Source organism: Podarcis pityusensis (assembly GCF_964106645.2).
Source record: "Podarcis pityusensis genome assembly, chromosome: 15".
Lineage (NCBI taxonomy): Eukaryota > Metazoa > Chordata > Lepidosauria > Squamata > Lacertidae > Podarcis > Podarcis pityusensis.
In genome coordinates this window covers 42,303,893-42,317,818 of record NC_138040.1, presented here as the reverse complement: position 1 = coordinate 42,317,818, position 13,926 = coordinate 42,303,893, and the positions used below count along the sequence as shown (strand labels likewise).

The 13,926-nt window shown below is 42.3% G+C and overlaps 1 protein-coding gene and 1 long non-coding RNA gene across 9 annotated transcripts in view; both read left to right on the top strand.

Moving 5' to 3' along the window:
• Window positions 1-13,926, top strand: part of LOC308463870 — a 439,765-nt gene that overhangs the window by 232,332 nt on the left and 193,507 nt on the right. The gene's annotated exons all lie outside the window — the stretch shown is intronic.
• ADAM28 (ADAM metallopeptidase domain 28) overlaps window positions 1-13,926 on the top strand; it is a 74,989-nt gene that overhangs the window by 7,453 nt on the left and 53,610 nt on the right. Inside the window, exons 2-3 of the mRNA XM_080982371.1 lie at window positions 9,625-9,731; window positions 11,904-11,980. Of these exons, the coding sequence (XP_080838497.1) occupies window positions 9,625-9,731; window positions 11,904-11,980 (184 nt within the window). The remainder of the gene's footprint in view (window positions 1-9,624; window positions 9,732-11,903; window positions 11,981-13,926) is intronic.

The following is a 13,926-nucleotide window of genomic DNA, read 5'->3' as shown; positions in this document are numbered from 1 at the left end:
ATACAATCCCAAAACTGAGATCCAAAGCATTTGTCTAACAAATAAATTGTTGATCTAACAACCATTTATAGCCCTAAAGCTTTCTGAAAGTGAACAGTATTTACCATTCTTCTAAAAGCCAGGAAGGATTAATTTGGCAGGGGATGGAATTCCATATGGTATCTTCATTTTTGGTGCTGATTGTATAAAAGTTTCCCAAGTTGTTATTTTTCACAGAAATGAATATCTGGGGATATTCAGGGTAAGTCTGCCCTGAATTGATAAGACCCATTTCTCAGCAGTTTTGCCCACCTCAAATTTGACTAGTTTGAAATTGTTTAGGGCCTAAATTGTAGGCTATGGCTTTTCATGTGCATGCCATGGGAACATAGGATATTGCACCTTATACTGAGTAGCATTCTTTTCCATCTAGCCTGCACCAACTGGCAATGCATTCCAGGACTTCTGACCTACCTGGAGATACCAGGGATTGAACCTGAGACTTTCTGCATGCAGAGCAGATGCTGTGCCACTGAGCTATGACCGTTCCTCCATGTCGAAATAGATTTTTTTTTGCCATAGTCCACATACAATTTAGTAGCAACTTTGCAATTTTGTGTCTATTTCAGCTTAGGGATAGAAGAGAAATTCAATTTGGTTCACATTTTAATGCAAATACTGTATATCTAATTTGCAGTTCTCAAAAATATGTAAACAGAAATGCAAACAGTCCTTCAAAATTTGCACTTCTCTGAATTTTGCAATGCAGTTCTCCAATGGAAAAATGTGTATGTTAGACGAAAGTGTGCACAAAAATGCACGTATTAATTGAAATGACATAATCAAATGCACTCTATTAGAGAAAATTGTTTGCAAAAATGTGTATATTAGGATAAATGCACACAAAAATGCTCACTTGGTCACTTTCTTAAAGATATAAAATAAATGGCAAACCAATGCAGAAATGTTGTTGGAATGTTGCAAACTGAATTTATGATTGGGATAGCAGAAACTGAGGAAAACTAAAATTGAAAATTTGGTCCATTCATACTACGGACTGTGGACTTATAATCATCTGAATAAGCTCCATCACTTATTTGTGCTGAACCATTTTTGGAGTCCACTTCTAGACAGGAAAAAAAGTATTTGGCAATCAGCATGCAGAGGTACATTTTCAGGTTTAGGATGGGGTGGCGGAGGCAAGATTCACCACAAGAGATAGTTGTTTGCTTTCAGATAAATTTGATTTGAACATGCCCTCACTCTGCTGTAAGGCAGACTGCTGCCCTCCAGACTTCCTAAATCAGGGATGGGGAACCTGTGGCCCTCCAGATATAGGAGGAGTACAGCTCTCAACATCCCTAAACATGCTGGCTGGGGTTGATGGGAGCTGGAAGGACCACAGGTGCCCCATCTCTCCCTAGATACCTTGTTGGTGTTTCAGGCAAACTTTGGATTTGGATTTACAATCCTTGGATTATGCATGTCCTCACTGGTTATTGTGGGTGGGTGGCAGGGTGTATTCTAGACACAACAGGCTCTTGGCCTCTGAACAAGGTTGTTGACAGGTTGAACTGAATGGAAAAGTTTGCAAAGAACATGCTCTATAACATGAGAGTGAGTCATCACAATTTCCTCTCTAAGTCACCTGCTCCTTAGCTTTGCATCTTTATAAACCAATGCTTACTCATCCATAAGTCAGTCCTCACTCAACCTCTTTCTGCTGAGCCCACTTTCAACCCAAGCTGGAGGCAGAGGGATTTTCCTTTTCCTGGCCTAGTCATCGAGGCTTCACTCAGATAAGATGGAATTGCTGCTGGTCAGTGGGAAGGCTGATCCAGGATTAGGGAATATAAATTGTTCTTTATGTGGGGACAGCTGTGAAAAAGGTGAAGGCTATGCTAGGGACCATTAGGAAAGGAATTGAAAATAAAACTGAAAATATCACAATGCTGTTATACAAATCTATGGTGTGACCACACTAGAAATACTGTATATTGTTTTGGACACTATGCCTCAAAAAAGATTTTGTAGAGTTGGAAAAGGTTAAGAAAGCAGCAACAAAAATCAAGAAAATGGAGCAACTCCACCATGAGGAAAAGTGGAGCTTCTTAGTTAAGAGAAAAGGCAAGTAACCAGATACATGATGGAGTGGAGAAGTGGGCAGGGAATAGTCCCTGCCCCTCGTCCCTCATAATACAAGAATTCAGGGCCATCCAATGAAGCTGAATGTTGAAAGATTCGGGACAGACAAAAAACCCCACCCTTCTTCATAGGTAAATTATGGCATTTGCTCCCACAAGAAGCAGTGATGATCACAGATTTGAATGAATTTATAAGAGGAGTAGCCAAATTCATGAAGGATAAGTCTATCAGTGACTACTTGACCCAATGACTATGTTCTACATCCACTGTCAAAATCAGTATGCCTCGGAGTACCAGTTTCTGGGAATTACAGGTGTGGAGAACGCTGTTACACTTGGGTCTTTCTTGTGGGCATCTGGTTGGCCACTGTGAGAACAGGATGCTAGACAAGATGGGCCATAGGCCAGATCCATAAGGCTCTTCTTACGTTCTTATGGATGGGATTGCTCTCCCATTGAAATACCACATTCACAATTTGAGCTTGCCTCTTGATTTGACTTTGCTCAGGTAGCAGCAGCAGTGTCCAGGAGTGCCTTTCTGTGGCTTTGACTAGCACACCAGCTGTGCTCTCTCTTGGACAAAGCAGATCTGTCCACAGTTATGCATATCTTGGTCACACCCAGGTTAGATTACTGCAGTGCCCACTTTGTGGGGCTGCCTTTGAAATGGGTTTAGACTCTTCAGCTGATGCAAGATGCAATGGACAAGGCATTTGACTGTGGATTATTGGGGGGAGGCATATCACTCCAGTATGTTTCTGGGGACAATTCAGAGTGCTCCCCATGATTAAGAAAGCCCTCATGTTTTGGGCCCTGACTATTTAAAGGACCATCTTCTCCCACATGGCCCTGCCTACCCACTGCATTCATTACTGAAGTCTTTGTTCTGCATTTCTTTGCGTTCAGATGGTCAGCTGAATGAGGCATTGGATGGCAGGTCCTCAGAGACGCACTGAGACTGTGGATCTCCTGACGTCAGGAAGCCAGAGGGCTTCCTCTTTTGTGGCCTTTAGTTGCAGCGTGAAGGCATTTCTGTTACCTCAGCTGTTTGTTTTTTCCTCCTTAGTAATATGAATGTTTTCAGTTGTATCAAGTTTTGCCTCTCTGTTCTGATCTGTAGCTTATTTTCTAATATAATATATCTATATTATGAAATAGATATATGTCTTACCTTAGACCACCTGTGATGGACAGCTGAGTCTGGTGATGCAGTGTCTCGGAATTCCACAAGAGGGCTGGAGCCTCTCTCTGATTGGCTACCAAGAGGGGGTGGAGCCAGTGCTTTGGGAGGGAAAATAAAAGGAGCCATTTCTGAGATTCAGATGGGGAGTTGGATTAAGAGAGAGCAATTAAGTTTAAAGAACTGAAGTGAAATCACTGGAAATAAGTTGCGCATTTACCATGTATTCTAGTTACCTATAACATATTTAACTGAAGAGTAATAACTTAAAATAAACAACTGAAGTTTAAAAGAAACTGTGTGTTTACTACTTTGTTTAGAAGCCTGTAATATCCACAAGATTTAGCATAATTATTAATAAGTTAACTGTTCCCTGAAAGACCTTTATCAACTGACACCACCTTTGTTTTATCAACTTTTATAAATCTTTTCTTATTTGGACGACTTCTCCCTGAGTCTCCAAGGATCTAAGTTTACCCTCACACAAAACCCAAAAGATAACTCATGGTGGTTATATATAGGGATCCATCACACCACCTCCAAGGCCTTTATGGCTGGAAAGGCAGAACTTGCATTTTTACAAGTGCCATATAATCTTTGCTGGGGTTTCATCCTTTAGTGTGGCACCAGCACATCTTGGAACTCTGCCTATTTACATCATGCATGTATCCTCTTTATACTATTATAGACACCTATTCAAAACTTTTTTTCAGCAAGGTTTTTCAGATATGTACTTTAGTTAGGTATACTAGGGTTTAATATTTTCTGATTTTATCAGCATATTATTTATAACTGTTTTATGTACACCACTTGAAGGTTTTTGTTTCTAATTAAGAGGTTTATATATATATTTTCTGAATATAAATGAACACCAAAGTACATAAATGAAAAATTCTCTATCACTATCCTAGCACACAAGCGTACACACAGCGATAGGCAAATGCAGTAACAACTATGCAACAAATAGTAATTAAAAGTGGAGTGGCGTGTGACTAGTCCCTATGTAGACCCTCCTTCCCAAGCAGTGTGCTAATTTTGAAATGTTTGCATATGAGTGTGTATACTAGCCCTCCCAAACCAGGTATTCTCCAGATGTTTTTGGACACCAACTCCCATCAGTCACAACCAGCATCATCAATGGTCAGGAATGATGGGAGACGTAGTCCAGGAGCATCTGGAGGATGCCAGGATGGAGGAGGCTGGTATTCATTCATGCTGTGAATGTCACAGAATGTTCAGAAGTATTTTTAATGCTGCAAGGGGAAGAATGAAAGGTGAAAGTCCATGCAGCTGCTGTGAGTTAAGTGGACAAGAATTCCATTACATGGATGCCACAATGGAGAAGGTTTTGTCCAATGTATTGGCTGATCGAGCATGCAAAGTAATGTGTAGTGGTCCTTCATGTATAGTGATCTCAAGCTGTTCAGGCTTTCAATGTAATATTGGAACTCTGGCCCATGGGCCAAATTAGACCTGTTACAGGACCTAATTTGGCTTGCAATGTCATTTTCACCAAACCATCCCCACCTGCCCCACACAACTGACACCATATGTGGGGTCGGGCAGGTAAGGACATGGCTGCAGGAAAACAATCAAGAGCTTGAAGTGAACTTCTGGTTGTTCCTATGCAAGTGTGGCTTGCTGAAAGTAATCCCCTCTGTGATCAGGGAGTGCCCATCAGGAACTTTTCAATGCAATTAGCAGAGCTTGCTGTCAACAATCATAGGCTAATTGGTCCTAAGAGCAAACCATCTGGTGATTGACAGGTAGGCAACCTGGAAGCAGTTCTCCAACTCTAAAGTAGCACTTTCTGTTGAATTTGAAAATAAATTACAAGCTGATGAATCTAGTAAAATAGGGGAGGAGATGTCACATGATCTAAAACAAAGCCCTGATCAAAACTTTTGTTGCTACTTTTCCCACCCACTGAAGTGTTCAAATTCTATTCAAAGATGATACTTGTTGAATATGGATCATCATCATCATCTTCAGTACTAATGGGATTTAGACTTCTTTGCTTTTTGAGACATTTTGACTCTTCTGTGTCTCAGTGCTAGGAATATTCTATAGTCTAGATTTCCAAATTGACAAAAGATAAAACATTAAAGGGGGCTTTGTGTTCTAACCATAACCACTTTGTTTACTGGAACACAATGTTTTATTTTGCACTTGTGAAATGTTGCCCTTTCATCCTGGAGTGACACTTGTGAAATGATGTCCTTCCTTCCTAGGTTGAGATTGTTGTGATATGTGTATGCGTAAAAAGGTTATCACATCAAAGTTGCCTTGCACTGGCTTCCCGTTGCTGTAGATTGTCCTTTTCAAACAGCAACAACAATAGCGTAATACTGTCAAGATCAACTGAAAGACATGAAGTAGGGAGCTAGCTTCCACAAAACTCTTCTACTGGCTGAATGGTAAATAAAACAAGGGGGAGGGAGAAGAGAATGCTGGTCTGAGAACATGGCCTGAAGGAGCAGAAGGACACAACTTTGCTGAAAAGTAGGCAGGTCAGTGTCAGGTTGGGTGACATCCTGGGAAACCCATGAATGCTGCCTTGGGTTCTGTGACAGAAGAAAGGTTGGGAAACCCATGAATGCTGCCTTGGGTTCTGTGACAGAAGAAAGGTGGATTATAAATGTATGAAAAGGAATTACAATGATGAAAAACTGCATAGTATAAATTCCCATCTGTAATACGTAAAAGTCTTAATAAGCTGATTCAGAAAGTTCCTTGCAGATTTATTAACACACATTGTCATTCTTCAGAGCTCAGCCCCTTCCTCCAGTCTTTGGCAGTTAATATCTCAGCTCAGTGCAGAGATACATCATGTCTTACACACAAGCTGGGTCCTTGGATGAAGGGTGGTACAGTGGTACCTTGGGTTAAGCACTTAATTCGTTCTGGAGGTGTGTTCTTAACCTGAAACTGTTCTTAACCTGAAGCACCACTTTAGCTAATGGGGCCTCCTGCGGCTGCCGCACTGCCGGAGCACGATTTCTGTTCTCATCCTGAAGCAAAGTTCTTAACCTGAGGTAATATTTCTGGGTTAGCAGAGTTTGTAACCTGAAGCATATGTAACCTGAAGCGTATGTAACCTGAGGTACCACTGTATATAAATTTACTAAATAAAAAAAAAGTTAGAAAATTTAGGACAGAGAAAAGAAAGTACCTTTTTGCATAGCATATAGTTAAGCAATGAAATTCAGTCCTGCAAGATGTGGTGACAGCCACTAATTTGGATGACTTAAAAAAAGAATTAGACAAATTCATGGAGGGGAAAACTATGAGTGGTAATTTGTTATGTTGGCTGCATTCTTCCTCCACTGCTGGAGGCAGTCTGCCTCTGAATACCAGTTGCCAGAAAACACAAATGGGAAGGATGCTATTGCACTCAGGACCTGCTTGCAGGCTTCCCATAGGCATCTGGTTGGCCAGCATGAAAAGAGGATGTTGGACTAAATAGTCCTTTGTCCACAGGTTCTTCTGAGTTTCCTGTAGTGCACAGCCTGCCATTTTGCATGGTGCTATTGGTGTGGTGTATTGTGGATCGTTGCATTTGAACATGTTGAAGGGCATTTTCTTAGCATATCTTTCACCTAAGAACAAACTGTGAAAACAGTGGAAGACAAGCTGCTGAAGAGGAAATGAACATGGCAGATGCACCAACAGAGCTTTGAGTGGCTAGGAGAGTGGGCTTGGGCAATGATCAATGATGTGAGAATGGGAGTGTTGCAAGCATAGTTCTAGTTTTCTCTTTGAAAATGTGTAGTGTTTGCAATATTGTATTGGATACTTGTCTTAGGGCAATTCAGCTGAAAATATTACATGGAATGTATTGAACTCCCAAGCTTGTTTATTCATGGAAGGATCAAAAATTCCACTGGGCTTGACCTTATCATTAGGCAGAGTGAAGCGGTTATCTCAGGCAGCAGATGCTGGAGGATGGGAAAGAGCAGCACTTCCCACCAGTCATGCCTTGAGACTGGGCATTCCCCTCTTTTGTGTCAAGGAGCCTGATCTCTGCTTCTTCGGCTAGTTTCTGTTGGCTGCTGTGATGAAGTAAGATTCAACTTCCCGTCTACTTGGCATCTGTATATGGAACACAAGATGCAAAATAGTATTGGTGAATCCTGGGAAAGCACAAGTTCTTTGGTGCATCTAAGGTAGATACAGTACATTTATTGTCTCATTAATTCAGTTACATTTGGAGAACTTCCACTCCAACAATTAACACTAGTTTGCGGTGTTCAAAAAGGGGTGTTTTCCCTGACCCTTTGAGATGCTCACATAGCTGCGGTTTTTATAAGGGGACCATGATATAGAGTAACATAATTTAGCTAAAATTGTGGAGTGGCATTTGTATTCCATTAAGCCCTCCCCCTTACCTCCCCCAACCATGTTGAACACTTGTCCCAGTGGGGTGTGGGAAAAAAAACAATTGTGTGTACAGGAACAGCCCCAAGAGATTTTGCTGCCTGAAGCAAAGAGGTTGCAATGGAATGTTACACAAACGCTAGCAACGTGGAGTATGCTCCATCATACTGAGTGCAGTGGGATACTTAAGGGAGTGCAACAGGGGGTGCATGATGCACACAGTGCTCCGCTTCACCCCATCTGTCCCTGCCCAGCAGCTGTACTTGTCAGGTGGGCACTGCTGAGAGTATCATATGTCCCAGAGGTGCTCTTAGCTTGTATTAAAAACTGGGCTCTTATTGCTGCAGCTCCAGCTCTCTGGAATCAATTGCCAGTTGAAATTAGATAGCTAGCATCGTGATTTTCCGGCCCCTACTGAATACACACCCACCCAAACACACACACACACACACACACACACACGTTTAAGAAGGCTTTCCCTGAGGTGTGAAGAAAGTGTTTTATTGCTTTCAGAGTTTGTAAAGATGGTTTGAATGTTTTTAGAGTTTGCTGAAATCCTAGATTCCTAGAATTGTTGGGTTGTAAGGGACCATGAGGGCAATCTAGTCCAACCCCCTGTAATGCAGGAATCCTTCCCCCAATGTGGAGCTTGAACCCAGGATCCAAGAGTCTTGTGCTCTGCTGACTGAGCTAAGCTGGTTGTATTGTTTTCAAGACTTGTGTGTTATTCTGTTTTTATCTTTCACATCGCTTGTATGGCTTTATGTTACAAAGTGGTCTATAAATTACTTGATATTGATCAGAGGCGCCGAGTTGTGCCCAACATTGTGGGGGCCCGTTGTGCATGCACAATGCACACCCGTGATGTAGTTTTAATTGTTTCTGAGCGTGCATGGATTTTTGCTATACTCTTATTTTTAAAGGCACCATTTGTGTAGGTGTTTACTCTGCTGTGATTATTTTGATAACGCTGTACTGCATTTGATGCTTAAGACCCTTGTACAGTAGTCCAAATAAATGAAACTGAAATTGAAACAGAGAGTCATTGTGGGAAGTGAAGCGGGGTTAGTCCAGAACACTTTAGTCTCTCAGTTTGCTTTTCACTGGCTCTCACTCAGCTGCTCACCGCCATCATGCAGCCCCAAATGGACTGTGCCCCCTGACAGAAAAGAAGGGTGTTTGTGTGCTCACACATTTTGTGCATGTACCTTGGGTGCAGATTAGCTGAAATGAACAGACAGGCCCAAACAGCAAGTAGTCTCCTCCAGGCCACATCTTGCTAGCAGGTTGCAAAACTTATGGGAGGATCCTATGCATATTTCCTTGTAAGTAAGTCCCATTGTGTTCAAAGCAGCTTACTCTCAGGTAAGCATATATAGAATTTTAGCTGTAGGTTTGTCACTGTTGGAGGCAGTGTGCCCCTGAATACAAGTTGCTAAGAATCACAACTGGGTATAGTGTTGTTGTGTTCAGCTGCTAGGCCACTGTGAGCACAGAATGCTGGACTCGATGGGCCTGATCCTGCAGGGCTCTTCTTATGTTCATTTGTTATGTTGCTGGGTTGTGGGTTTTTTGCTGGCTTCCTTCAAATGGCCAAACCGTTTCCTTCAGCAAGGGAGCAAGGGTGTGTGCATTTGTTATTATTAGCCACCACCTGTCAAAGGCTGTTAAATCAGCCATTTCAAGAAACAAACAAACCATGCAAAAGAAATTTGTATGGTGAGAAGGTCGTTTTATGTAGGTGGGCTTCATTTCAGTAGGAAATAGGGTCTATGCTGGACTGTTCACTTAAGTTATTATTATCATTTTATTATTTTTGATTGATATACAGCCCTTCATCTGAAGATCACAGGGCAGTTCACAACATGAATGACAATTAAATCATGTGTGGGAAAGGGAATTTCAGAATAAAGCAAACATTTCTCTCTTTCCTCCTCAATGAAGGGAACTCCCTGAAGGAACTTCCTGGAGTGAAGGACTACGAAGTAGTGTATCCACAAAAAATCCATGCATTGCACAAAAGAGATGTCGGAGGAAGCCAGAACCACAAGGTAAAAAAGAACTGCCTGTTTGGTTGTGTACACACAACAATTCATGGTGCATTTGATGCATCAGACATGTGCATGTTTTTTGTGCCTTTCACATAGAATCATAGAATTGTTCAGTTGGAAAGGTTCCTGAGGGTCATCTAGTCCAACCCCCTGCAATGCAGAATTCTCAAGTAAAGCACCACAGACATGTACCTTCCAACCTCTGCTTGAAAACTTCCAATGAAGCTCCTTATGCAGTCACATCAGTTTCTTTAGATGCCTCCCACTTTTCATTCTTATTGGAATTGTCTGCATTTGTAGCTTCCATATTTAACCTTTAAGAAACTCCCATCCATCTTGAACTCCCTTCTCTTTGAGTTTTTGTGACCATGGGATCTCACCCAGTAGCTCCTAAAGCTTTTTGAAATCAGTCTTCTTAATGTCCAGAGGGCATGTCTCACCTTTCCCTTGCCTCTGTGTCATGAAACTCAAAAGGACAAGATCATTTCCTCCCAAGATTTCCAGTACTTCCACTTAGTCAATCAGTTCCTCCCTGTTGGTGAGGTCCAGGTCCAAGATAGATGATCCCCTTGTTGCTTCTTCTGCTTTCTGGGAAATGAAGCAACTGAGGCAAGGCAACATAATAGCATCCTTGTCCAAGCGGCAGACTGCATTCCACCTTCCCTCCCCCCATTTAATTTTTATTTAACGAATCTATGGATTATGTGGTAAGGGACAAAGTCCAACATAAAATCACGTTACTCAAGTGTGGATGCACTGAAGTGCACCATGTGGGTGGCTTTGTGGTTTTCTACATGTTTGGGGCCATCTATCTCCACCCCTACATCCTTTTACTCAGCACCTGACCACAATCTGGCCATTTTGTTTCCATCAGCGCAAAGGAAATGATGCAGTGTCCATTTCCACTTCTACTGGTTGCTGCTGAAGGCATGTTTACAGTATTTTTTTATTTTTAGAACAGCTGCTTTGTGCAGGACTGCTCTTGTGCAAGCAGCATTGAGAATAGAAGTAAAATTGGCCTTTGCAGGTACAGGAGGGAGGGAGGGAGGGAGACACTTTCTCCAAACACCTCTCCAACAGATAGTTATTCCCATCCAGACTTGACTATGTGTGCTTGTGTGGGAAACATGCTGCTTATGTTACCCTCCAGTGCACACCACAGCTTCTTGTGTTGGGGGAAGAGAGTGTGGAGATCAGAGGCACTGATGCCTCTGCCTGGCTGGCCAGGGCCATGAGGTGGGGTGAAGCAGTCGTGACAGGCACTGGAAGCCAAAGATCTTGCTGGAAACCCCACTGGTAGTGGGATACCCATGTGGGCAGCAACTCGTTGGCTCTCCAGTGGTGGGGCAGGGGCAACTTCCCATTTCACCACCCCTGTTGGTGGCCACAGAGCTAGCAGCCTGAAGAAGGCCTTTGCTAGGCATTCTTCAGGCTGCTAGCTCTGTAGCCATTGGGCTCAAACATGACACACAATTTTAAACTGCTTTTTTGTGAATCTGGTAAATCAAACAACATATATTTCATACATATATATATATATATATATATATATATATATATATATGTAATTTCAACATAACATTTTATCAAAAAACATATCATCCTTAATTTTTTCTCTCCCTATTTTTCTCTACCTCCTCCCCAAAACATAACCCCCCTCCCCCTCCCCCCCAGACTTCCCTCAGCTCCTCTCTCTGGTTTATCAACATATGTTATTTTCTGCATGTTACAAAACTGTACAGATCCTTAATTTAAATATCCAAATGTTATCAATAAAAAGTTTGTGAATGTTTATTCAAATATTTTGCTCATTGTGACACATGCTTGAAACTCTGGGTTTGGTCCATGTTCGCTACTGCACTAATCCAGGGACAAAAGCTTTTTTTTAAAAAAAGATGTCTGTACAAATGTGCACAATGGGCCTCAGGTTTATAGGTTGGGGAAGTAGCAATTGAGGTGGTAATTAGTAGTAAGTGAAATTGTACCTTCCCGGATCTGAGGCCTTACTGTAGCCTTCAAGGCGCAAATGAGTGACTTGGGAGGAGGTCTTCAATTCAGCAGTATTTATTAGCAGTTGTTGTGATGCTATAGCAGTTTTCCTTTGTTTGCCTGTCCCCTGCAAAAAACCCCACCTCTAATAAACATATGCTCATCCACACTTTTCAAATGCAGGCCAAGTATGAAGATACTGCAGACTATGAAATGAGAGTGAATGGAGAGAAGGTGGTCCTTCACCTCGAAAGAAACAAGTAAGTTAGAATAAGGTTACCAGACATCCTCGGATTTACAAATCAGTCCCCATACAAAATCCATTGAAGTTGAAAAGTGTCCCCGGATTCATTGAAAAAAATCTGGTAACCTTAAGTTAGAACTGCAGTTTTCGTAACATATTCAAGGTGACAACATGGCAGAAAATAATGGAGGTTTTAAGGAGCGCATTCCTGTGGCGATATTCTTTCCCCACAGTTATTATGTTTGGGAGAGGCCTCAGTCACAGTCAGGGTTAAGTTAGACATTGGAAGAGATATGGAAATGCTTCTACAGTATAAGATACATAGACCCAGTGCCACTTCGGGTCTCTGTTTTCTTTCTTTCTTTCTTTCTTTCTTTCTTTCTTTCTTTCTTTCTTTCTTTCACAACATATAGCAGCAACATGGAGGGGTGAATGTGTTCCCATATGACACAAAGCACATGCAAATTTTATGCAACAATGTGCTTTCTTTTGTGAAACACTGACCAGTCTCCAATGGAAGTCACCACTTGCTGGTTGCTGAAATTCTTGCAAAGAACACAGTCCAGATTGCGCCCCCCAGCCCTGGACAAATTAGCTCTTCTTTCTGCCTCTCCTCCAACACCCTCTCCACCCATTCAATTTACCCTCTATTAAAAACCATTTATTATCGATATTTTCCTGCCAACCTAGCAGTTCGAAAGCACGTCAAAGTGCAAGTAGATGAATAGGTACCACTCCGGTGGGAACGTAAACAGCGTTTCCGTGTGCTGCTCTGGTTCGCCAGAAGTGGCTTAGTTATGCTGGCCACATGACCCAGAATATGTCTGCGGACAAACGGGCTCCCTTGGCCAATAAAGCAAGATGAGCGCCACAACCCCAGAGTCGTCCGCAACAGAACCTAACGATCAGCGGTCCCTTTACCTTTAATAATCAATATTTATATTTATGGACATATTTTTAAGCTGATTTTGCACCCCCCCCCCATCGCCTGTGCCCCTCGCCACCCCTTAGCTACGGCCCTGCCCTCCAGCAGGAGCACTGGATTGGCATTTGCACCACACCTCTCCCCATCTCAACCCTCCCTCTCTCTTTCCTGGTAAACATACCTGTAAGTGACCCAGCTGCTGGGAAGTTAGGTAAGCACCCCCACTGTCCCAGGCCATGCATCCCTGGCAGTGGTAGCTGTTGCCCATTGGGACTGGTAGAGCAGAAGGCAGAGCAGCTAACAAGAGGTGGAGCCAGAGCGAATGACAGGCAGAATCAACTAATTCTGGGTTTGTTCCCATCCTCCTTCCTGTTGTTTTCTACAAGGGCAACCCTGTGACAAAGGAAGAAGGTGACAGTCAGGGCCACCCCATGAACTGGCTGTAAATGAGGAGTTTGGCAAGTGAGAGCTTGGTGGGACAGCGCCCCATTTGCCCTACTGGGCCAGCCTGCAGTGATGTCTGGAAACAGTTAAACAAAACATGCCCCCAAAGAAGTATTCTGATACAAAACCACCCCAAAATAAATATTTCCAAACACCTGGAGTTTCTTCCGCACCACTCTCTTACTAGTGGTGTGTTCCCAAGTTTTGTGGTTGTTTTCTAATTATGCCTTAAGATTCCAAGATTTCTTCTTCCTTTATGCATTTAAAATATAGATGGATCATGGGGATTCCACTATATATATATATATATATGTAGACTGTGCAAGTCTCTCTAGAGCTCAGGATCATCCAATGGAGCCAAATGGTGGAAGATTCAGAACTAAGTGCTTATTCACACAGTGCTTAACAATTGAACTCACAGCTGCAAAATGTACTGATGCCAGCCACCTTGGACAGTTTTAAAAGGACTAGATAGGCCTTTAAGAAGCTTTTAATGTTTGATGTATCACAGTATTTTAATATTCTTTTGGAAGCCGCCCAGAGTGGCTGGGGAAGCCCAGCCAGATGGGCGGGGTATAAATAATAAATTATTA